Source organism: Clarias gariepinus, chromosome 10 (assembly GCF_024256425.1).
Source record: "Clarias gariepinus isolate MV-2021 ecotype Netherlands chromosome 10, CGAR_prim_01v2, whole genome shotgun sequence".
Taxonomy (NCBI): Eukaryota; Metazoa; Chordata; class Actinopteri; order Siluriformes; family Clariidae; genus Clarias; species Clarias gariepinus.
The window spans coordinates 4,106,588-4,131,236 of record NC_071109.1 but is presented as its reverse complement, the minus strand read 5'-3'; the positions used below and the strand labels follow the sequence as shown (position 1 = coordinate 4,131,236).

Sequence of the window (24,649 nt, the reverse complement as noted above, 5' to 3'; positions counted from 1 at the left end):
CCTGGGCAATATGATGCGTAGAGTTTGCAACTATGCAAGCCAACATATTTTTGCCACATCATTCTCATATTCTGGTAAAATTTACAAATTTTAAAAGTAATTACAACATTGGTTCTATTTTACATATTCAAAAACCCAAATGCAAAATTTGATGTTTTAAGCCTCCCTCATCAACCCACACTGGCATAACTTATATGTAGGTAGTTTATTTATTTATTTACTATCGTTATGTATTTATTTATTTATTTTTTAATCAGTCATTGACATACTCTGTTTTGCCGGCAGGGATCTATGCCACTTATACATTTATGTAAGGGTTAAATAGCTACAGAAGTTAATGCTTTATAGCCCACTAATTTCTGCAAAAAAGTACAGTGCATCAGAATTATTTAATGATGATTAAAAAGTCTCATCTCCACTTAATGGCAACCTTTAGTTGCAGCTGTTCTTGTCAAGGCAGCACGGTGGCTTAGTGGTTAGCGCTGTCATCGGTTGGGGATTCAATCTCTTTTCCGGTCTCTATGTACAGTATAAACTTTGGTGGGTTTCCTCTGGGTATTTTTCACCCACAGTCCAACAATATGCGATGTAAGTTGATCATTTCCAGGTTGTTTCTTGTGATGGGTTGACATTCCATGCAGGATGTACTGAACTCTACTTGTGTTCAAACTTAGACTCCTGGTCACCTATACAGGAAAATGTGTGTAGACATTGGATGGATGGATGGATGGATGGATGGATGGATGTTTAAATGTGACAAAGCTAATTAATGAGTTTGGTGGAAAATTACTTTTTATACATGGTTGATATATATAGTCATGTCAAAGCAGTAACTAAATCAGCATACTATCATCTTAAAAACATTGCAAGAATTAGATGTTTTGTCTCAAATCAAGACTTGGAGAAACTAGTCCATGCCTTTATCACCAGCAGGGTGGATTATTGTAATGGTCTCCTCACCGGCCTTCCCAAGAAGACCATTAGACAGCTGCAGCTCATCCAGAATGCTGCTGCCAGGATTCTGACTAGAACCAGAAAATCTGATCACATCACACCAGTCCTCAGGTCCTTACACTGGCTTCCTGTAACATTTAGGATAGATTTTAAAGTACTTTTACTTGTTTATAAATCACTTTATGGCCTAGGACCTAAATACATTACAGATATGTTCACTAAATATAACCCTAACAGACCACTCAGATCGTTAGGTTCAAGTCAGTTAAAAATACCAAGGGTTCACACAAAACAAGGGGAATCCGCCTTTAGCCATTATGCTGCCCGCAGTTGGAACCAGCTTCCAGAAGAGATCAGATGTGCTAAAACATTAGTCACATTTAAATCTAGACTCAAAACTCATCTGTTCAGCTGTGCATTTATTCAATGAGCACTGTGCTACGTCCGAACTGACTGTACTATCTTATGTTTATCTAATTTCTTAAACTGTTTTATTTTTATTTGAAATTATGTTTTTATTAGTTTTACTTAGTCTTTTATTTTTATTTTAATTAAATTTTAATTAGTTTAAAGTTTTGTTGCAAACTGCATTTATTTTTATTTTAAATGAAATTTAAAAGTTTTTGTTAAAATGTCTTATTGCTATTATCTTTTATTTCATTTCATGTTTATTTTCTTCTTCTATGTAAAGCACTTTGAATTACCATTGTGTATGAAATGTGCTATACAAATAAACTTGCCTTGCCTTGCACTGACTCTTCTGTGGGTTCAGACCGGACAGGTTGGCCTTTGGTCCACAAAAGCATACTGTAAATAAACCTTGTGTGCCCATGATTTTGTCACAAGTTTACTGGTATATAATTGATAAGCAAATGTTAATGTGTTACCATTATGGCTGATTGGTGTATCATTGAGTGAAACATTTAATATATCACAGTATTTTATACCCTTTATAAGATAAAGTTCGCACTTGCCAAATTTACAATAAAAAGTTTGGATATGGTTGCATACCTTTTTTATTTAACTGACAAGGCAGTTTGTTAAATTCAAACTAAAATTAAAGACTAACTGATGACTTCCACCTATATCTTGGTATATACAGTATTTGTTATTGAAAATTACAAATTTGATAGAAAGTTGCTTTTAAATGATATTTTGACATCTTTTTAAAATACTGTTCATTATAAAATACAAAAATACACCTTTGCATAAAAGTGATAAACTAAATGTATTATTTCATTTTAAGAGAGAAGAAGAGTTTAAATTCCTATTTGAAGAGAGCTCCAGGGAGAGTGAGGAGGGGCTACAGTCAGTTACAATATCTGCTGCTGCTATTCTGTCTAGATTGTATGTGGAAAATTCTGTGATGTCAGAGCTTCATGTCATAAATCTTTGACACAAAGTTACAGTTGCAATCAGTTTGACCATCTATACTAAGAGCAGACATGCTGTACACCAGCCACAGACAACACATGACACTGATGTGGATTACAGTGATGCTTTTTAATAAAATGGGTAAGTGTGGATGGTTTTCTGATTATAGGTACAGAAGTTTGCTGTAATAAGTACAAGAACATTATAAATATGTAAGTGTGTAGGCTAAAGAAATTTACATTTTTAAAAGTTTAAACTATTGTCATTGTTATTATTAACTGAACTGATAGTTTATAAAGTTATTATTTCTTGCTAGGAGCTTGATTTAATACTTTTTTTCATTACTCTGATATATTATATATAATTTTAGTATATTTAATCATGTTTCATGTCCCCATCATCAGATTCTGCAGTGCAAAATGATGTCAATCAGCCAAATCCACTGATCACTACTGATGTTGGGGGAAACGTGACTTTGCAATGCTTTCGGCTGGAAGTAGAAAAAAGTGAACCAATTGTTTGGTACAAGCAAAAAATAGGACACGAGCCACGTATAATGGTCACAGTTGTTCATGAGCCTAATTACGAAGAAGAGTTCAAGTCACCAAGATATAGCATCGAGAGTGTAAAAGGAAGCTGCCATTTAAAAATTGCTAATGTGAAACCATCAGACGAAGCCATGTATTACTGTGGTGTTGTAAAATTTGTAAAATCATTTGGAAAAGGAACATTTTTATCCGTGAAAGGTAAGAACATTAATATATATAGTTGCCATGTTATAAATATTTTAACCCAATTAAAAAAAAGACACTTTTTTAAGCCAGTTTCGTCTATTTAACACGTTTCTACTGACAGAGGAAATTAGTTTAGACAAGCAAGCAGTATGTTTACCTAATGTAAGGTGTATGTTCAATTCCTTTCATATTAGAAAATATATATAGCTATACAAATATTATATTTCAGATTTCTAGAGTACCATATCGGACTCGGTTTCTAGAGCTGAATTAGTGCCTCTCGATACAGAGTACATACTGTATATTTGTATATATTTGTACTTGTATGTTTTTTCCTCTAATAAAACACTGAAACGTGTTGTTATAGGAACATCATTGGTGTATTTAAAAATATAAAACACAATTCACCAAGCTCTTATAATCTCTATATTACATTGAACAGGTAAACCAGATTTAAGTGTCTCCATGTTCCAGAGCGGCGGGTTGAACTCGGTTCCTGCAGGAGCGTCAGTGACTCTGCAGTGCTCGGTTCTCTCTGAGAGCAGAGCAGCAGAACTCCAAGTGCTCTGGTTCAGAGCTGCTTCACCACAATCCCATCCTCAAATCATTTACACTCATCACAACAGCAGCCATCAGTGTGATTCTACACACACCTGTGTGTACAACTTCTCCAAGAACATCCTCAGCCTCAATGATACTGGGACTTACTACTGCGCTGTGGTCGCGTGTGGGAAGATCATTTTTGGGAACGGGACACGAGTACAGTCAGGTACAAATGTAAAAACACAATTAAAAAAAGTTGCACAGCCTTTTTTAAGTTTACTTTTTTTATTTTTAAGTTGACTAATTTTTTTGATAAAAATGCTGGCCAAACTTAATATTTTAAATTGCTGTAAAGTTGACTCAACTTTCAATTCATATATTTAAGGCAGCTCAAGCTCAAGTTTTATTGGTTGTGGTCTCAATTAGTTACATTTCTTTAGGATTGACTTAGCCCAATTATTATTTTACTCAAAAAAGTAAGTTGTCTCCCGTTGTAGCCCATTAATGTAGTAGGTTCAAAGTGATGTGTTTCTATAAAAACGATTTGGCCTAACAATACAGCAACAGTTAAAACACACAACCATTACTTAAAAAAAAAAAAAAAAAGTATATATAAAAGAAAAAAAGTTCAAATCTTAAAAGATTTTATTTAAAAGCGTATATTTTTAAAGGTTCATAAAATACCTGGATAACACCAGATGCTTCTCCGTCTCTTTCTGATTCTTTTATATTACAATATCATAACCATTTTAAAAAACTAGTAATGATTTGACCTTTGACGCAAAAAAGACCATGGCAACAAAAGTTTGTTTCTCAACGATTGAATCTGAGAAGAGCATGTCTCTCAGAGTCCAATAATAATCATTTGGATGGCTTCATAGGTGTACGTACAGTCCTTTTAGAATTCAAAGACCTGAGCAAACATCACTCCTAAAGCTGCTGCATAGTCACCCAGACACTCGAGGACTACAGCACATCAACTTCAACACCTCATTCACGCTCCTCCTGTAGCTCCGACAGGCCAGCCGTTACACCTCTGACCCAAATCCTCCACAGCAGGGCTCTGGTTAAAGAGAACAGAAACAAAGATGATACATTTTACAAAATATCTAGTTATAATAAAAAATTCTATATATTTAGAAAGCTATACACCACCAGAGTCTGAAATTCTAATGATATGTTAAAGCTACATATTGCTTCATATTCAACAGTGTTTGATATTTTCAAGGGTTTTACTTTGAAAATGGGGAAAATGGTGGAAGGTTTTTCAGGAGTAACTACATGTTTGGAGTGATGTTGTAAATTAAGCCGGTATTTACTCAATTCAGTTTTTATTCAAATAAGTTAACTGATATAACATTCATAGATGATCATTAGCGACTCTTAAGCCAGACATAGACAATTTATATCCCTTAACTTACCGAGTACTGAAGCTCCACTACTCTTTAACTGTTAAACAGCTCATCAATCCCTACATCGATTTCAAACCATACATTTTGTGGTGTAGAGAAATCAGTGGATCCGGCCGTGATCTACCTCACTGTGGCTTTGGGAGTGTGTGTGGCTGTGATCTCTGTTCAAGCCATTTTTTTTTCCTACAAATGGAGAAATCATGAGAAACATATAAGTAAGTATTTTACAGTTTTGTAGTATTTGTAATACATCTGCAATAATATTGAATAATTTTTAAGATTATAAATAAAGATAATGTTTAATTAATTGATTAATTTGTTTATTTATTTAAACAGAGAGACAAAGCATTAATAGAACAATAAATAAAACAAACACTCAGGTATGAAATAATGGCTATAATTTATTGTTTTTTTTATGTAGATTTACTTTTATAGTTCAACTCCATTTATAATTTATACGTTTATTTTCTTTCTCACAGACCTCTGCCTCTGTAGAGATGAACTATGCTGCTTTACATTTTAATGACAAGAAAAGCAGGACAAGAAGAGAAAAAAGAGAACAACATCAAGACACTGTTTACTCTGACATCAGATCTCTCCCAATTAATTAAATTATTTAAAAAAATAATACATATTTGTTTTAATTCAATTATATATATATATATATATATATATATATATATATATATATATATATATATATATATATTCCTGTTTTAAAGTTTGTTCAGAAATAAACAGGTGGTTTGTTTATTTCATTCCAATCTAAACAAAATGACATTCATGTGATTACAGTTGTAATGTTTATTAATTAGGAACAAAATAAAAGAAATGCTTTGGTTTCTAAGATTTTATATGAATTGGAATAATGTTTCTTCATTATCTCCATAAAATGAACCCCCAGTGTTATTTCTTTATTTAGGTTATTGTTTTTTTTTTTTTTTACTTTGTTGCTTTTAACACATTTTTGATTAAATTTTATGATGTCATAAAAGCTATCTGAAGATTTGTCAGTGTTTTTGTTTCATAACAGTTCTTGTACTGTAGGTGGCAAACACCATAGAATACCCCCAAGAGGCCCTGCAAAGCCACAACGTGAGAGGCCAGAGCCGCCCTGGTGGGACAAGGGAAACCCAAAATCTAGGACAGGTTTTTTTTAGCTACCAGCAGGGGGGATCCATGGGGAAAAAAGGTTGGGGAAAACTGGCATAGAGGATTCCATTTTCAAGCATGGTAAAAAATCAAGATCAAGTAAAATCATTAGAAGAGTCCATGTATTACTGTGGATTAGATAATTATTTTCTTAACATTCCCTAAAAGAACATACTTACAATATCAGGTAGTATCAAGTATCCTGGAGTTGACTTTTTCCTTTATTATAAGCTTTAAAAAAATGTTACTAAGAGAATCTTATTAACCCAGCCTGGGTTTTCGAAAAAAGTAAAAATAAATACAAATAAATAAAAATAGGGTATATACTTATTAATTATATTACTAATATATAAATAAAATATCTATCTATCTATCTATCTATCTATCTATCTATCTATCTATCTATCTATCCATCCATCCATCCATCCATCCATCCATCCATCAATCAATTCATGAGCACAGGATACACATGGCCTGCATGTTTTGGGTCAATGTGTGTGTGATAAGTCTTTATCAATGACTCATAGCTTCTATGAATTATATATAAATAATCACAATATATCAATATAAACAGTATAAATATACTGTGTACAGTACTATATATATATATATATATATATATATATATATATATATATATATATAGTACTGTACACAGTACATACATACATTTGTTGAACATCCAGCCACCACTGTTACAGCATGTTACAGCATTTCTAAATTTAAAGTCACCACATCTCAACCACATCTCAGACGGAACACCTATGGAAGATTTTATAATGATATGTGTCTGTGGTATAATGGTGAGATGAAGAAAGTCTTAAGTAACCTACTTTCCACTTCTGGAAGCCAAAAAACAAGCACAACATGCATATACTGTACAGGTATACACACACATATAGATGTAGATTGCTTTGCATTTTTTTTATTATGTATGAAATGAATTTCCACATTTTAACATTGAATGTTTCATTTAACTTTTTATTGTGAGCTTTTAGATAATTTTCTAATTTTGTCCCTATATACACGACAAACCTTTGTTATGTGTACGTGATTTTACTTGAATAATTCAGATCAAAACCCACCTCTTTTAAGTTCAAAGAAACCATGAAAGACAAGAGTTCTTTGTAAAGTACCCACACTTCTACCAGAATAAGTTTTGTAGCTTTTGTTTCTCCACTGCACTGTAGTCCAAAAATAGAAATATGTCAATGCAAAGGAAATATAAAGAGGCTTTGTAACGTGTAACTCAGCCAATCAGGTAAAAATTCCCCGGTATAAAATACTTGGTGCTTCCGTATTTTTTAACAGTTTGACCTGAATATCCGTTAACTTCTGAGGATGAGTCCAACGTGGACAATTCTTTTATTTCTTGCTACAATGTGTAAGACATTGTTATTCCTACGTTCATATGTTTTCATATGTTTAATCTTTTGTTTATTTCTCTTTCTCATACATTTATATTTTAATTAATTTTCCAGATCCAGCCCAATCTGTGGATTTAACCAGATTATCGTTTCTCTCAGTAAAGTCTGGAGAACGTGTTACACTTAAGTGCCCATTCGGAGACATTCCTAAGGCTGAAAGTGTGGTTTGGTACAAACAAACCTTTGGAGAAATGCCTCAAAAAGTTGGAGAAAGATTAGTGCATAAGGGTGACAAAGTTTCTCCTGAGCTCAATGCGTCAGGATTTATAATGGAGACGACTGATAACAGCTTTTTCCTAACAATTTCATGTGTAGGAAAAGAACACGGAGGACTTTACTACTGTGGAAAATTTAGCTGGGAGAATTTTGCATTATCTAATGGAACTTTCTTGGATGTAGAAGGTAATTAAATCTGCACAATGTTGTTCACAGATTTCACTTATGTGTGTTTGTTTCGAAATTTATATTTGTTGAAAATGTTAATTTAATTGCTGAAAATGTTTAATTGCATATCAACTATATTTATCTTCCAAACAGTAATTATTTTTAAAATTATGATATTATTATGACATTTGTGCTACAGTATATATTATATATAATAAGTTCCTGAATTATATTAACTGTTTTGTTTAAAAAACTGAAAATGTATTCATACTAGTTAAAATAGCTTTAAAATGTAACAAAACCTTGCCTGCCCTGATTGTTTTAAATAAATAAAATCAAACTGATGAATGTAATATTATATATTCAATATTAGGTCACAAGTAATGTGCAATATGTAATAATTATGCAATTTTTTAAAAATGCTTTGCTTATATTATTTAACTTATGTTATTTAAGGTATTAAAGGTAGCTTTTAAGGTAGTACAAGTTTATGAAGATAGCCAAGCTCTCTGTTTATATTTTTATGGTAAAAGTGTCAGTGTTCCAGAGCAACATGTTTATTACTATAAGTAATGGTATATTACTTTAATTCTGATTTGCAGCTCTATTACCAGAGCAGGGGTCCTTTTTTGGCAGCACATTATATGTGTTAAAAGCCAATGTATTTAACAAGAAAAGAATTACTAAGATCTCATTATCTCTGTTAAACTGAACAGGTGAATCAGATGTAAAAGTGTCAGTATCACAGAGAGGCAGGTTGGACTCGGTTCCTGCAGGAGCGTCAGTGACTCTGCAGTGCTCGGTTCTCTCTGAGAGCAGAGCAGCAGAACTCCAAGTGCTCTGGTTCAGAGCTGCTCCACCACAATCCCATCCTCAAATCATTTACACTCATCACAACAGCAGCCATCAGTGTGAGAGCGGCTCTTCTACACACACCTGTGTATACAACTTCTCCAAGAACATCCTCAGCCTCAATGATACTGGGACTTACTACTGCGCTGTGGCCGTGTGTGGGAAGATCATTTTTGGGAACGGAACACGAGTACAAATAGAGGACTTTAAAAACATTGGTTTGTGTTCATTATTATTATTATTATTATTATTATTATTATTATTATTATTGGTATTAATTATTATTATTATTATTATTATTATTATTATTATTATTATTGGTATTAATTATTATTATTATTATTATTATTATTATTATTATTATTATTATTATTATTATTATATTACCTATTATTCTATTGCATAGATCATTATATTTTATGTCTGACTTAATAGCTGTAAATGTACTGTTACTGTAAATATTCTTTCCTATGATTTTTTTTAACAGTGAGATCTTTAGGTCCTGATGGGATTTACCTCGCAGCATTGGCAGTGTGTGTGCTCGTAATTTTTACTCAAGCATATATTATTTGTAAAATGCGACACTGTTACCAAGGTGAGTGTGTATGATGTTGTACTGTAAATATATTTTTTAAACTATTCAGTTTTTTTTAGTTAAGTTTTATTAATGTTTTATAATAAATATTACTAATTAAGGGTAAAGGTAAAAAAAATGAAAAGGGTTAATATTTATGCAACACACTACATTATAGTTTCTTTTTTTAAGATTATTTTTTTAATTATAATTTTGTATCATTTTTAATGTATGGTTTAATGTGGACTGTAAACAACAGAGGCCAATGCTATTTTGACAACATATACACCCTTATTGAACATTCCTATAGTAATGCACTGATTTTGCTTATACTAATGAACTAACTCTATTATTATTATTACTATTATTATTATTATTATTATTATTATTATTATTATTATTATTATTAAATATTAGAGATAGAAAAATAAATATTAAAATAAACTAATTTAAGAAATAAGAAAAGAAAAAAAACTTTTTATGGGCAAAAAGGAAGAAACACGAATTGGATAATGAATAAATATGCATATTTAATAATTAAATCATAGTGAAATGAAAATAATAAAATGTCATTAAAAAATTTGCACTGTATAATATGGGGCCCTGGAGTTGACTTTTGCTTTCATCATAAACTTAAAAAAATGTTACGAGAATCTTAATATATGGTCTTGTTGACGTTGCTTCCACATCTACATGACGCAGCCTGGGTTTTTACGACTGGGTCATATATAGTGCTTAAGTTCTATTTCATTTTTTAAAGAATTCACCCATAAAAAATTTGTAAAAATAATATATATATATATATATATATATATATATATATATATATATATATTTCTATCTATCTATCTATCTATCTATCTATCTATCTATCTATCTATTAACTCATGAGCACAGGGTATACTTTGTCGCAATGTTTGGAGTTAATTTGTGTGATTTATGTGCAAGAGATATTTGCATGCACAGGATAAATGTATGTGGTACTATAAGTCCTTACCAATGACTTATATTCATTATACACAAATAATTACATAATTACTATATATATATATTATATATAGTTGATTTTATAAAATTTGATATTCCCTGCATACAATAATTTATGAACCATGTTGTGACTATTAAGTTTTTTAGAGGAAGTCTGAATAGTTTATTGTTGTAAGATGTCCTAATACATTTACATTATTATGGCAGCATTTGTTCTCAGGAGCTTTTTTTCATCAGTTCTAAACATGTAATTGAAGGTGTAGTTTTAAAACAATTTTACTGGAATGCCTACACGAGGGAAGCCTGGCAACTTATTTTTTTTCTATTATTAATCATTGTATAAGTGATTGGACAAGAGGCATAAAACTAATTCTGCTATAGAGCATAACCACTCTACCTAGTGTGTAGAACAAGGGATTGTACTGTACACCCTAAAATGGGATTCATCTTGTAGCAACTAGAAAGTTAGCTGATACTCAAATGTGGAATAAGTAGAAATATAAAGTATATTTTTATAGGTTTCTCAGGACTGTCCATCACCTTTATTGTTTATTCTTCTACCCATTTGATGGCATAAAGTAAGAATTTAGGACTATTTAACTTTTGATTGGCAACTCTGCCAACTGTGTAACTGTAAGTCACCATCCTCTACAGCCACATCACAGCTGTGCTGATATCCAGTACAACGGCATGACCCTGAGTGTTATATTGCTTAGATGAAATCTACTTGGTTATTTAAATTTAGGTGTATTATTATTATTATTATTATTATTATTATTATAATTATTATTATATTTCTCTCTCTCTCTCTCTCTCTCTCTCTCTCCAGTGAAGCCTCAACAAGACTCAGCCCATCTGGTAATCAATCTGAAATTGTACCTACATGCTCTCATTATTTATTAAGTATACAGTGTTAGCTTTTCTTTTCATGGTTTACGTATAAAATAAACATTTGTTTGTTCATTTTCTACAGGATCGTGATGAAACTGAGGTGAATTATGCTGCTTTAGATTTCAATAAAAAGAACAGCAAAAGAGGGACAAGAAAGAAAGAGAAACCTGAAGATTGTGTTTATTCTGAAGTGCCATATGCTAATTAAGTGCCTTAAATGTCTAACGAGAGGTTAAGTTTGTTATGCAGTTTGTTAAAAGTGCACATAGAGGGGTGTAGCAGTTCAAGTAGTTCTGTATGATAGTCACTAACTCTACACACACACCTGTAAAGTGACATATCGTATGTGGGTGGGCCTGACAAAATGGTCAGTAAGTGAAGATGATAGAGTTGAGTACCTGAGGGTGAACATGTGGGAGGGATGAAAATATGTGTCCTGCTCTTGTGAAACACATGAACATAAGATATTTGTGCACAAACATTCTAGAAGTTGTTATATTTCAAGCATTTATACATATGCAGTTCGCTTTTTGTATGAAAAAATAGAATAAAATGATAAATTAACTGGGAAATGTTACTTGACTTTTTATAACTTTTAATAAGGTGCTCATTTAGATTTCTATTATAGATAACAGACTACGAACAAAAAATAGTAAAACTTCTTTATTTTTGTTTTTCTATGTAATTAGTAATAGTGGATAAATGTAAACTTTCAACAAAATTCTATAGCATCTGTATACTTGTTTTTTTTAAACATTCCTTTTTTTACATTTCAAGCTCTCTCTCTCTCTCTCTCTCTCTCTCTCTCTCTCTGTGTGTGTGTGTGTGTGTGTGTGTGTGTGTGTGTGTGTGTGCGTGCGTGCGTGCATGTGTGTGTTAATGCTGCTGAAACACCCCTCATAACATGCATTATTTTATACCTCTAGAAAATAAATAGCATAACAAAAATTTAACTTATTTGTGCTAAAGAACAAAACAAAATACCAGAAACTAGTCTTTTTTTGTGTCATTTTAAGGAATTTTACAGTTGTTGTTACCCATACATTATTTACCAACAACATAGGAATGCAATAATAATGATATAATAATAATAATAATAATAATAATAATAATAATAATGTATTTACTTGAAATGTCCATCACATTACTTGTCCAACCGTCCAACACTTTACTAAACCCTGTAGTAGGGATACTGCTGAACTGTCAAGTTAATAGAAGATTAAACTTATAATTAAGCATCAACACTTATGATATTATTATTATTATTATTATTATTATTATTATTATTATTATTATTAATAATAATAATAATTATTATTATTATTTGTTTCTAATTGTAATAATGTTTGTGAAAGTTTTCAGCTGTTACTTATTGAATAATATCTCATCTTATAGCATGATTTGTGTCCATGCTTTTCTATTTTTATATTTCTCGTTATTATGTTTTGTTAAATATTTTATATATATTTTATTACATTTTTATTTTTTTATTAGGTCACGGGCGGTTGTGTAAGCATTTTACTGCATATCGTACTGTGTATGACTGTGTATGTGACAAATTTGTGATGTGAATTTGATTTGAATTTGACATAGACATTTCTACCATCTTACTTCAAATTTCAACACCATGGACAGCGACAGAATCCTAATATGGCTTTAATAAATTGTTCTTGACCCTACTTCTGGAGCCCCACATATTTTCTCAGATCCCAGCACACCTGACTTAAAATGTGAAAATTAAAATGATAAATTTTAGAGTAAGGAATTAAAAAAATAATCAATTTATAATAAATAAAATAAACACTAAATATGCATGGAAGACCTTTTTTATTTTTGCAAGAAAAAACGCAATTCAGATTACCACAACCCCCCTATATATATTTGCAACTATAACAGCTTTTGGAAAGGCTTTCCACAAAGTTTTGGAGTGTGTTTATGGGACGTTTTGTGAGGTTAGACATTGATCTTTGATAAGAAGGCATGGCTCATAGTCTCCACTCTAATTAATCTAAAATTCATCACTAATTCAATCAGGTTGAGGTCAGGACTCTGTGCAGGCCAGTCAAGCTCTTCCACACCAAACTTGCTTATCCCAGTCTTTATGGACCTTGCTTTGTGCAATGGTGTGCAGTCATGTTAGAACAGAAAGGGGCCATCCCCAAACTGCTCCCACAAAGTTGGGAGCATGAAATTTTCCAAAATATCTTGGCATGCTGAAGCAATAAGAGTTTTTTTTTTTTTTTCTTTCCCACTGGAACTAAGGGGCCGAGCCCAACTCCAAAAGAAAACCTCCACATTATAATGCCCACAACCAAACTTTACACTTGGCACAATACAGTCAAACAAGTACCATTATCTCTCGCAACTACCAACCCCAGGCTAATCTATAAAATTTCCAGACAGTGTGATTCATTACTCCAGAGAACACGCCTCACAGCATGCTTTACACCACTGCATCTGAGGATTTGCATTGCACTTGGTGATGTAAGGCTTGGGTGGAGATGAAAACCATTTCATGAAGCTCTCTCCACACTGTTCCTAAGACTGTCTGATTTAAATATCATAAGAGTTTTTATACACCCAATATACATACTGTCATAATTGATATATGCATATTAGGTTAAATGGTACAAATCAATAGTTTGACTGCAAAACATAATACGCACAATCTTTATTATGATACACACATGATAAAGTTTATTAAAATATTGACTAATAGGGTTAATAGGAACATTTACACATAAGATTATATAATTATAGCTCTATTGTTCATTTTTTTCTTTTTGAAAGAATTAACTTTACATGACGCTAAATGCTTTTTTTGTTTTTTGTTTTGTTTTGCTTGTTATATGACTTAATAATGAAAGATTAGCAGTAATCTAAGTAACAGAAGTGTATAACACTTCAGAATAAACACTATCTTGAGGTTGTTTTCTTTTTGCTCTTTCACTTTTATTGAAATTTATAGAAGCATAGTTCATTTTCACAGCATCACAGTCCTGAAGAAATACACAAGAGTTAATCACAAAATGATTAGTGCTTGTTTTTGTTAATATGTGTATACACGTTGCTGAATTGTTACCTGTATGATAGAACCTTGTTGACGTATTACTGTAAAAAAAAAAAAGAAGATTCCAAATTTGTACTTGTGCTGAGTGTCTTCATGCAATTAAATTATATTCTACTTAAAATTAATGAAATTTACCATGTTGGAGATCAAATTCTTGTTTCTTACAACTTAAAATAAGTTGAACAAAGTTCATCACCACACACAGTGCCAAAGCTACAGCAAGGCAGATCACTAAAGAAACTGTAGGAAAATATATAAATACATTATAAATATTTGGTGTTTAATAAATTTGTTTTAAAAAATTTAAACATTTAATTCATTCTTACGTAAATGTTGGTCAGTCAATGTATTTACATCCAGTTGTACTCGTGTCCCGTTCCCAAAAATGATCTTCCCACACGTGGCCACAGCGCAGTAGTAAGTCCCAGTATCACTGAGGCTGAGGATGTTCTTGGAGAAGTTGTACACACAGGTGTGTGTAGAAGAGCCGCTCTCACACTGATGGCTGCTGTTGTGATGAGTGTAAATGATTTGAGGATGGGATTGTGGTGGAGCAGCTCTGAACCAGAGCACTTGGAGTTCTGCTGCTCTGCTCTCAGAGAGAACCGAGCACTGCAGAGTCACTGACGCTCCTGCAGGAACCGAGTCCAACACACCGCTCTGGAACACGGAGACACTTAAATCTGGTTTACCTGTTTAGTGTAATATAGAGTAAACACTTTTATTTTGCTTTAATATTTAGACATGTATAACAGATAGAATATAAATAAATGCTTTAAAGTATATCACATTGTTTTACCTATTTTTAGCGTAATTTAATTCTGTAGGTCACAAGCAGATTGAAATAGTACTGAGACCACTGACTATTCAATGAGAACTAATTCTAATATGGCACTTAATTACCATTTAAAGACACTAAAAAAAATGTAAGACAATGAGAAATTTATACGCACATTTTATTAGATTTACAAATACTGTAAAAAATAATTCAATTATAATATATAATAATATAATTATATACACATAATTATATGTTTATATATATATATATATATTTTTTTTTTTTACAGGGCCACAACATTGGATCAATTGATCCACAAAGTATTGCCACAGGTTTTACATGAGATGTCCTTCCTGCTTCCTGATTATTAATACTTCTATATTGTATATGTTAACATTCATACCTTTAACTGACAAAAATGTTCCTTTTCCAAAAGTTTGGGAAAATCTTTGAACACCACAGTAGTACATGGCTTCATCTGATGGTTCCACATGAGCAATATGTAAATGGTAGCCTCTTTCTTCTTCCTTGATGCTGAATCGTTGAGACCTAAACTGCTTTTCAAAAATGGATTTACGTCCAACTGTAACAAATAGACAAGGTTCATGTCCTATTTTTTGCTTGTACCAAACGATGGAACCGACAGTTTCATTTCCCAGTCTAAAGCAGTGCAGAATCACATTTTCACCCACATCAGCAGTGATCAGTGGGTTCGGCTGGTGAATATCATTACATCGTCCAGAATCTAATGTCAAGATGTAAAGAATGAAATGTTATTCTCACAATCTTATTCTTTACATAATAACTTAGATTATCATAAATTTAACAAAAACACAAATGATAATTACATTTCTTAAAATACTGTGTGCTAAACCTATATATTATCAGAAAACATAAATGTCCATCCATTCTTACCGATTTTATTAAAAACCAACAATGTAGTCCACAACAACATCAACATCTCCAGTCCGAGGGGTGTCTAATGTATGTGTCCTCCTGCTACACTGTCAGACAATCAAACTGATCATATCTCACTCAGAGCCAAAGTGTTATGAAATGAAACTCTGACATCACAGACTGAGCTACCTGACTGTGGCACCTTGTGCTGCTTCTGGCAGTTTAGTAGAACAACACACACTGTACAGTATAACTTTTCCAAATTTATGTGATTTATTTTTGTTTTATTTCATGTGTATTATGTTCGCATTAGTGTTTGGGTGCAGGGTGTCCTGAAATTAATGGACGGGGCGTTCCTAGGGGATTGCTCCAATTTTGTGTCTATTATTCACTTATATAAAACACTCACTGAAGGTAAAAAAGGTGATTACTACTACTACTAATAATAATAATAATAATAATAATAATAGAAAATGAGTCAAGGCAGCTTAGTGGTTAGCACTGTCGCTTTGCTAATCCAAGTTCAATTCCCGCCTTTAATCTGTGTATGTGTGTGTGTGTGTGCCCTGCGATGGATTGGCACCTCACCCAGGGTGTTTCCTGCCTTGTTCCCTAAGTCTCCTGAAAAAGTTGAAATGAATCAATGTTTAGTAAAAATATATTATTCAGGTTTATTCTCTGCAACAAATTGTCTAAGTGTCTCCTTTGTAGACAAACAGATCACATGTTCTATCTTATTTAGCAAAAATATTTCAAACAAACAAAAAAAGGAATGGTATAAGAAAAAATTGCTTAACCTTTTTTGATTAGTGGTGTTTGTGTTTGACTTTAGTTTGACTGATTTTTGTCTAGTGTGTGTAAGAGTGCAAAGTATTAAAAAACTCCCACTGTGTGCTCTGTAAAGGTGTGTTGTGGTTCTTCGTGTGTAGGTGTAAGTTAATTTGTGGTTCTGTGTGTGTGTGTGTGTGTGTGTGTGTGTGTGCGTGCGTGCGTCCGTGTGTGTGTGTGTATCAATGCTTCTGTCTGATCAAATTAAATCAAAAGTTAACTTTAATTTGTTCTGTACTGGAATAACAAACAACTTGCCAAATCAGTGTTTACACACATTATACAGTGTATAATTAAATTAATCACCAGGAAACTCATTGTGCATTTTAATTCTTCTCAAAATAATTATTTCGCCTCAATGAATAATTAAATAAATAAGTAAAATATACACCAATCTTTTTCATGTGATTTGATTGAGGATGGCCAGAAATGAAAGATGATTAATATTGTGTCAAGGCCTCTTTGCTTTTCCTTAGATCAGTATGTCTAAGCTTGATTTATATTAGCTTTAATTTGGTTTAGTGTTAAATTTTTATTACCATTGTGTTTCAAAATTTTTATAAATATATAATATACCATAAATACTAAATATACCATAACATCATTGTAATAATACACATTAATAAAAATAAATAATCTTATCTATATTAAAACTATTTTGCAGGTTCGAAATCACTAACAGGTTGATATGACCTGTTTAAAATAAACCATAAAGACCAACAAGTGCTAAGAGAATTTTAGAAAAAAACATATTAAATTTACTTAAAAATAAAGAAATTAAAATTCTAGGAATTTCCCAGAATTTCTATAATTGGAAAGATTAACATCAAAAGGCAGCATGGTGGTGTAGTGGTTGGGACTGTGGCCCTACACCTCCAGGGTCGAAGGTTCAAGTCCTGCTTTGTACATAATCAAGGTCGAGACGTAGAAGGTAAAAAACCAAAAGTCTTAAGGAAAACACGATTTAAAAGACAAGGCTAGGTCAGACAAGGTATGAAATTCAGAGGCATAGACGAATTCTGATGGCTAAGCAAAAGGAAAGAAGAAACAAGCCAAGGTAAGGTCATACACAAATACCTGCACCATATAAATAAATGAATCACTGCACTAGGCTGCCAACTGTGGCCCTCTTTATATAACTGAATCAATTACCAAAACTAATACTGTACTAATGCCAAAAGATGACATAAAACCAATGAGGATGAGGACTACTGACTGCACAACCTGAACAGGCCATGATATAATGTTCAGGGTGTAATACTTTCCAACAAAAATTGGATTTCAACAGACCTAGCAACAGGTTAGGCACAGTTGCTTTTTATTCTTTAAATTGCTACCCTGGTAGCACGTTCAGCATTCCAACATTAAGATCAACGATGTATCTCATAGTGACATTCCTCTCATCTTACTTCAAAATTCAACACCATGGACAGAGACAAAATTCTGATATGGTTTAAATAAGTGTTTCTTAAAGTGGTTTAGAGAACACGTCTCCGGTGCGTTAGAGTGCCGTGGCAGCATGCTTTACACCACTGCATCCGATGATTTGAATTGCACTTGGTGATGTAAGGTTTGGGTGGAGATGATTGCCCATGAAAACCATTTCATGAAGCTCTCTACACACTGTTCTTAAGCTAATCTGAAGGTCACATGATGTTCGGAGGTCTGTAGCTATTGACTATTGAAAGTTCATGAACTCTGTGCAATACACAGCCTAGCACTTCATGCTTGATTTTCTGTCATTCCCAATCACTTCCACTTTGTTAGAATACTACTAACAGTTGAATATTCAGTAGCAAGGAAATTTCACAACTACACTTATTGCAAAGGTGGCATCCTATCCCTATTTAACGCTGGAATTCACTGAATGTTTGTAGATGCTGTCTGCATGCCGGGTGCTTGATTTTATAAACCTGTAACCATATATATATATATATATATATATATATATATATATATATATATATATATATATATATATATATATTTATATAGATAGATAGATAGATAGATAGATAGATATTAAGTGGATTTCAAACACTTAAGCTCATTCCTAAGTCCTATTTATTAGTAAGTCCAACAAATGTTGCTGCACTGTTCTTTAGAATCAAGCATCAGTGAAAGAACCAACAATGTCTGCAATCTTTTCACCTCAATCTATTCTTTTAGTTATTTTCACTTTTATCTCTATAGTTATTGCTTGGTGCGTCTTAGCAGAACCAACTTCATTGCTGCTGCTTTTACGCTGTCTTTTGGACATCATGGGCTTGTACTGCACTAGCAGAGCATGCACACTGCATGCACATGACAATGTACGCCCAACATGTGATCTACTTTCAAAATGTGTTTATTTATTTATTTATTATTTATTGTTGTTGATTGTCAGTTGTGGTCAAACCTTTTCATCAGCATGTTTAACCGGATCAAGTGGACGACTGTCTGATTTAAATATCAAAAGAGTTTAGATACACCCGGTATAAATACTGTCATGATTACTATATGCAAATTAGATTAAAATGTTACATATTAATAAATTGATGGCAAAACATAATAAACACAATCTTTATTATGCACTATAAATAAACAGACCACACCACATGATAAAGTTTATTAAACCTTTCACTAGTAAGGTTAATAAGAACATCCACACATTATATTATTAAAGCTCTATTGTTCATTAGTTTTTTCTTTAAAAAAATCCATTTTACATGCTGTTAAATGCTTTTTACAGATTTATTTTACTTGTTATATGACTTAATAGTGAAAGATTAACAGTAATTCAAGTAACAGAAGCGTTTAACACTTTAGAATAAACACTATCTTGAGGTTGTTCTCTTTTTCCTCTTTCACTTTTATTGAAATTTATAGAAGCATAGTTCATTTCCACAGCATCACAGTCCTGAAGAAACACAAAAGATTAAGAGTTAATCACAAAATGATAATAAGTGCTCATTTTTGTTAATATGTGTATACACATTGATGAATGGTTACCTGTATGATAGAACCTTGTTGACGTATTACTGTAAAAAAAAAAAAGAAGATTCCAAATTTGTACTTGTGCTGAGTGTCTTCATGCAATTAAATTATTTTCTACTTCAAATTAATGAAATTTACCGTGTTGTAGATCAAGGTCTTGTTTTTTACAAATTAAAATAAGTTGAACAAAGTTCATCACCACACACAGTGCCAAAGCTACAGCAAGGCAGATCACTAAAGAAACTGTAGGAAAATATATAAATATGCAATAAATATTTAGTATTTAATAATAAAAAAAAATCAACATTTAATTCATTCTTACATGAATGTTGGTCAGTCAATGTATTCACATCTAATTGTACTTGCGTCCCGTTCCCAAAAATGATCTTCCCACACACGGCCACAGCGCAGTAGTAAGTCCCAGTATCATTGAGGCTGAGGATGTTCTTGGAGAAGTTGTACACACAGGTGTGTGTAGAAGAGCCGCTCTCACACTGATGGCTGCTATTGTGATGAGTGTAAATGATTTGAGGATGGGATTGTGGTGGAGCAGCTCTGAACCAGAGCACTTGGAGTTCTGCTGCTCTGCTCTCAGAGAGAACCGAGCACTGCAGAGTCACTGACGCTCCTGCAGGAACCGAGTCCAACACACTGCTCTGGAACACGGAGACACTTAAATCTGTTTTACCTGTTTAGTGTAAGATAGAGAGAGTAAACGCTTTTATTTTGCTTTAATATTTAGACATGTATAACAAATAGAATAGAAATAAATGCTTTAAAGTATATCACATTGTTTAGCGTAATTTAATACTGTAGGTCACAAGCAGATTGAAAAAGTACTGAGACCACTGACTATTCAATGAGAACTAATTCTAATATGGCACTTAATTACCATTTAAAGACACTTAAAGATTGTAATACAATGAGAAATTAATACGCACATTTTATTAGATCTACAAATAATAAAAATAATTATGTTTCTATATTTCTCTTTTTCAGGGCCACAACATTGGATCAATCGATCCACAAAGTATTGCCACAGGTTTTACATGAGATGTCCTTCCTGCTTCCTGAGAATTAATACTTCTATATTGTATATGTTAACATTCATACCTTTAACTGACAAAAATGTTCCTTTTCCAAAAGTTTGGGAAAATCTTTGAACACCACAGTAGTACATGGCTTCATCTGATGGTTCCACATGAGCAATATGTAAATGGTAGCCTCTTTCTTCTTCCTTGATGCTGAATCGTTGAGACCTAAACTGGTTTTCAAAAATGGGTTTACGTCCAACTGTAACAAATAGACAAGGTTCATGTCCCACTTTTTGCTTGAACCAAACGATAGAACCAGTTGTGTCTGTCCCCAGTCTAAAGCAGTGCAGAGTCACGTTTTCACCAACATCAGCAGTGATCAGTGGGTTCGGCTGGTGAATATCATTACATTGTCCAGAATCTAATGTCAAGATGTAAAGAATGAAATGTTATTCTCACAATCTTATTCTACACATAATAAGTCAGATTATCATAAATCTAACAAAAACACAGATTATATTTACATTTCTTAAAATACTGTGGGCTAAACCTATATATTATCAGAAAACATAAATGTCCATCCATTCTTACCGATTTTATTAAAAACCAACAATGTAGTCCACATCAACATCAACATCTCCAGTCCGAGGGGTGTCTAATGCATGTCTCCTCCTGCTACACTGTCAGACGATCAAACTGATCATATCTCACTCAGAGCCAAAGTGTTATGAAATGAAACTCTGACATCACAGACTGAGCTACCTGACTGTGGCACCTTGTGCTGCTTCTGGTAGTTTAGTAGAACAACACACCAACACACACTGTATAACATTTTTTTTACTTTTATTTTTGTTTTATTTCATGTGTATTATGTTCGCATTAGTGTTTGGGTGCAGGGTGTCCTGAAATTGATGGATAAGTGGGGTGCGGGGGGGGGGGGGGGGTCTTAGGGGGATTGCTTCCTTTTTGTGCCTACTGTCATGTATATAAAACACTTTCTGTAGGTGAAAAGGGTGATTACTACTACTACTACTACTAATAATAATAATAATAATATTAATAATAATAGAAAATGAGCCAAGGCAGCACAGTGGCTTAGTGGTTAGCACTGTCGCTTTGCTAATCCAAGTTCAATTCCCGCCTCTAGTCTGTGTATGTGTATGTGTATGTGTATGTGTGTGTGCGATGGATTGGCACCCCATCCAGGGTGTTTCCTGCCTTGTTCCCTAAGTCTCCTAAAAAAGTTGAAATGAATCAATGCTTAGTAAATATGATAATCATCCTAATTCAGGTTTATTCTCTGCAACAAATTGTCTAAGTGTCTCATTTGTAGACAAACAGATCACACGTTTATTCTTATTTAGCAAAAATATTACAAACAAACAAAAAAAGGAATGGTATAACAAAAACTTGTTTAAACTTTTTTGATGGTGTTTAGTGGTGTTTGTGTTTGACTTTAGTTTGACTGATTTTTGTCTACTGTGTGTGTAAGAGTGCAAAGTACTAAAAAAACTCCCACTGTGTGCTCTGTAAAGGTGTGTTGTGGTTCTTCGTGTGTAGGTGTAAGTTAATTTGTGGTTCTCTGTGTGTGTGTGTGTGTGTGTGTGTGTACCTATGTATTAATGCTTGTGACTGATCTGTAGGAAGGAGCTTGACCTTGCAGTGCTTAAAAGTTAACTTAAATTTGTTTTGTACTGGAATAACTAATAACCTGTGTTTACACGCAAGATACAGTGTACTGTACAGTGTATAAGTAAATTAAGGACAAGGAAACTCATTGTGCAGTTTTATTTTTCCCAAAATTATTTTAGCACCCCATGAATAAATGTGAAAATAAATAAAATAAAATAAAATAAATAAAAATAAATAAAAATAAAATAAAATAAAAAATAAAATAAAATAAAATAAACAATACATATACAGTACAACAACTTAATGTTACATTTTTATTACTACTGCATTTTAGAATTTTTATTAATACTTAATATACTTAATATATCATAACTTTATAGTAATAATACACATTTAAAAAAAAATAATTATCTTACATGAACTTAGGAATCAAAAATAAATAAACTGTTTTGCAGTCTAATAATAACTATCATGCCGATATGACCTGTTTAAAATAAGACCAACATGTGCTAAGAAAATTAGTACATGATGGTCTTATTTTTAAAAGGTTATTACAAAATAAAAACAGTAAAGTTACTTAAAAATAAATTAATTAACTTAAGAATGTAGGAAATTTTCCCAGAAATTCTATAATAGGAAAGATTAATATAGGCAGTATAGTGGTGTAGTGGTTGGGACTGTAGCCTCGCACCTCCAGGGTCAAAGGTCTATGAAAGTCCTGCTTTGTACATAATCAAGGTTAAAGACCAAAAGGCTTAGAGAAAACACAATCTAAAATGCAAGGCCAGTTCATACGAGGTCAGAAATTCAGATGCTTACTATCAAAATTGGATTTCAACAGGCCTAGCAACAGGTTGGGCATTTTCAATTATTTAAGATAGAGAAAGTTTACCATTGTTGTACCTATGTGAAGTTAAACCTCTCAAAAGGTGAAGACATGTGGCTTGAGTTATTTGGAGGACTTGGAATACCTCACATCTTTAATAGTCAACGACAATGAGGAATAAGAAGTTTTGGCTTAATTTTGAGGAATCATTTTCAGCCAGTGCCTTTATTTGTCCGTAATTGTTTGCAAGTTCTTCTTGGTCGCCTGCATCACAGTTCCTTTGGATAGACTTAGTTTTCTGGAAAAAATGTAATGCTTTAAATCATGCTTTAAAGAGTGGAGTAGGGATTGTGTTATACCATGATGCTGGCATCCCGTAACACTGTCCCTACTCCGGTTTTTAAAACATAAACCTCTGCTATAAATTGCCATGATATAGAATGGAAGCTGTCAGGAAACCTTGTTTTACACTGTTAAAGGGGAATTCAGTTTTTACAGATTTACAGCTGAGACTCTTTGGTTTTCTTTGTAGGAGAGAAGTTTAGCTTCTGTGGTGCCTTGATTGCACTGTCAGTAGAAAAAAAGTGAACTTAAGAAAGCATTTGAGGTCGCTTGTGGTTTTAGATTTTGGTCAATACAGTAGATGACAGCCTTGTGGTGGCTCAATAGTAGGTTTCATGCCCACCATGTGAAAGGTCTGGGTTCAATTCCCTCACATAGTCCTAACCCCAGCCAGTAAATGCAGTGCCGATAGAATGGGAGGCAGCACTTCAACTTTTCTCTTATCCACCCCAACTCCACTTTTCCTCCAGGGTGTACCCAAGGAACTGGACTGACGCTTAGTGAAACACAGTATGTTCAGTAATCTTTCATTTAGCGCACAAACCCGGTTTGATTAAAATTAAGATTTGATCAATATACAGTAATCAATGGCATATTAATTCAGGAACTCTTCAAGGATCTCATTGACAAAAACCTAAAAGACTTTAAAAGCTTATTTTTAAACACTCTTGGTGAACCAAGCACATATAATGTCAGGGAAGTCAAGTACGGTTTTAACGGCGTTTAATTCAAACCTTGTAAGGTTCACAATCCACCATGTGTAGTTATACATTATAAATTAATATACCCTTTTCACTTTGTATTTATATTCCAGTGTTGATGTGTTATAATTATCATTGTGTCCACAGGTGAAGTGCATAAATATATAATTAGTATAATATAAAAATAACAGTTTAACCTTATCATTTTGTATTTTTTTTTTCTAAATGATATGTTCTAGATGATGTCTGTGTTGATACGGGTGGAGCTTTATTTAAAT

The 24,649-nt window shown here is 32.6% G+C and overlaps 3 protein-coding genes across 3 annotated transcripts; 2 read left to right on the top strand and 1 right to left on the bottom strand.

Annotated features, from left to right (window-relative positions):
- Window positions 1-2,329: 2,329 nt before the first annotated feature.
- Window positions 2,330-5,462, top strand: LOC128531701 (signal-regulatory protein beta-1-like). The gene is made up of 5 exons (XM_053505789.1): window positions 2,330-2,469; window positions 2,733-3,074; window positions 3,505-3,831; window positions 5,113-5,232; window positions 5,354-5,462. Exons 1-5 carry the CDS (start codon window positions 2,400-2,402, stop codon window positions 5,401-5,403), a joined length of 909 nt encoding a protein of 302 aa, XP_053361764.1. The 5' UTR covers window positions 2,330-2,399; the 3' UTR covers window positions 5,404-5,462.
- A 2,048-nt stretch (window positions 5,463-7,510) lies between these two features.
- Window positions 7,511-11,574, top strand: LOC128531699 (uncharacterized). The gene is made up of 6 exons (XM_053505787.1): window positions 7,511-7,553; window positions 7,651-7,998; window positions 8,697-9,050; window positions 9,320-9,427; window positions 11,223-11,251; window positions 11,367-11,574. Exons 1-6 carry the CDS (start codon window positions 7,511-7,513, stop codon window positions 11,490-11,492), a joined length of 1,008 nt encoding a protein of 335 aa, XP_053361762.1. The 3' UTR covers window positions 11,493-11,574.
- Window positions 11,575-14,163: 2,589 nt separating this feature from the next.
- On the bottom strand, window positions 14,164-21,153 carry LOC128531790 (uncharacterized). Its single transcript, XM_053505938.1, has 8 exons — window positions 20,950-21,153; window positions 20,199-20,492; window positions 16,051-16,114; window positions 15,539-15,880; window positions 14,681-15,046; window positions 14,490-14,585; window positions 14,349-14,395; window positions 14,164-14,283 (listed from the first exon to the last, which is right to left on the bottom strand). Exons 1-8 carry the CDS (start codon window positions 21,151-21,153, stop codon window positions 14,164-14,166), a joined length of 1,533 nt encoding a protein of 510 aa, XP_053361913.1.
- Between the last annotated feature and the right edge of the window lie 3,496 nt (window positions 21,154-24,649).

Excerpts from the sequence above, each read along its gene's own strand:
- LOC128531699 (XM_053505787.1), top strand. The coding sequence starts at position 7,511 with ATGAGTCCAACGTGGACAATTCTTTTATTTCTTGCTACAATGT. Across the intron at positions 7,554-7,650 it reads TTTATTTCTTGCTACAATGT|ATCCAGCCCAATCTGTGGAT; the intron begins GTAAGACATTGT and ends TTAATTTTCCAG. Across the intron at positions 9,051-9,319 it reads AGAGGACTTTAAAAACATTG|TGAGATCTTTAGGTCCTGAT; the intron begins GTTTGTGTTCAT and ends TTTTTTTAACAG.
- LOC128531790 (XM_053505938.1), bottom strand. The coding sequence starts at position 21,153 with ATGAACCTTGTCTATTTGTTACAGTTGGACGTAAACCCATTTTTGAAA. Across the intron at positions 16,115-20,198 it reads TTTTTGGGAACGGGACGCAA|ACACCCCTCGGACTGGAGAT; the intron begins GTACAATTAGAT and ends CACATACATTAG. Across the intron at positions 15,047-15,538 it reads AACATTTTTGTCAGTTAAAG|GTAAACCAGATTTAAGTGTC; the intron begins GTATGAATGTTA and ends TACACTAAACAG.
- LOC128531701 (XM_053505789.1), top strand. The coding sequence starts at position 2,400 with ATGCTGTACACCAGCCACAGACAACACATGACACTGATGTGGATTACA. Across the intron at positions 2,470-2,732 it reads GATGCTTTTTAATAAAATGG|ATTCTGCAGTGCAAAATGAT; the intron begins GTAAGTGTGGAT and ends CCCCATCATCAG. Across the intron at positions 5,233-5,353 it reads AAATCATGAGAAACATATAA|AGAGACAAAGCATTAATAGA; the intron begins GTAAGTATTTTA and ends TTATTTAAACAG.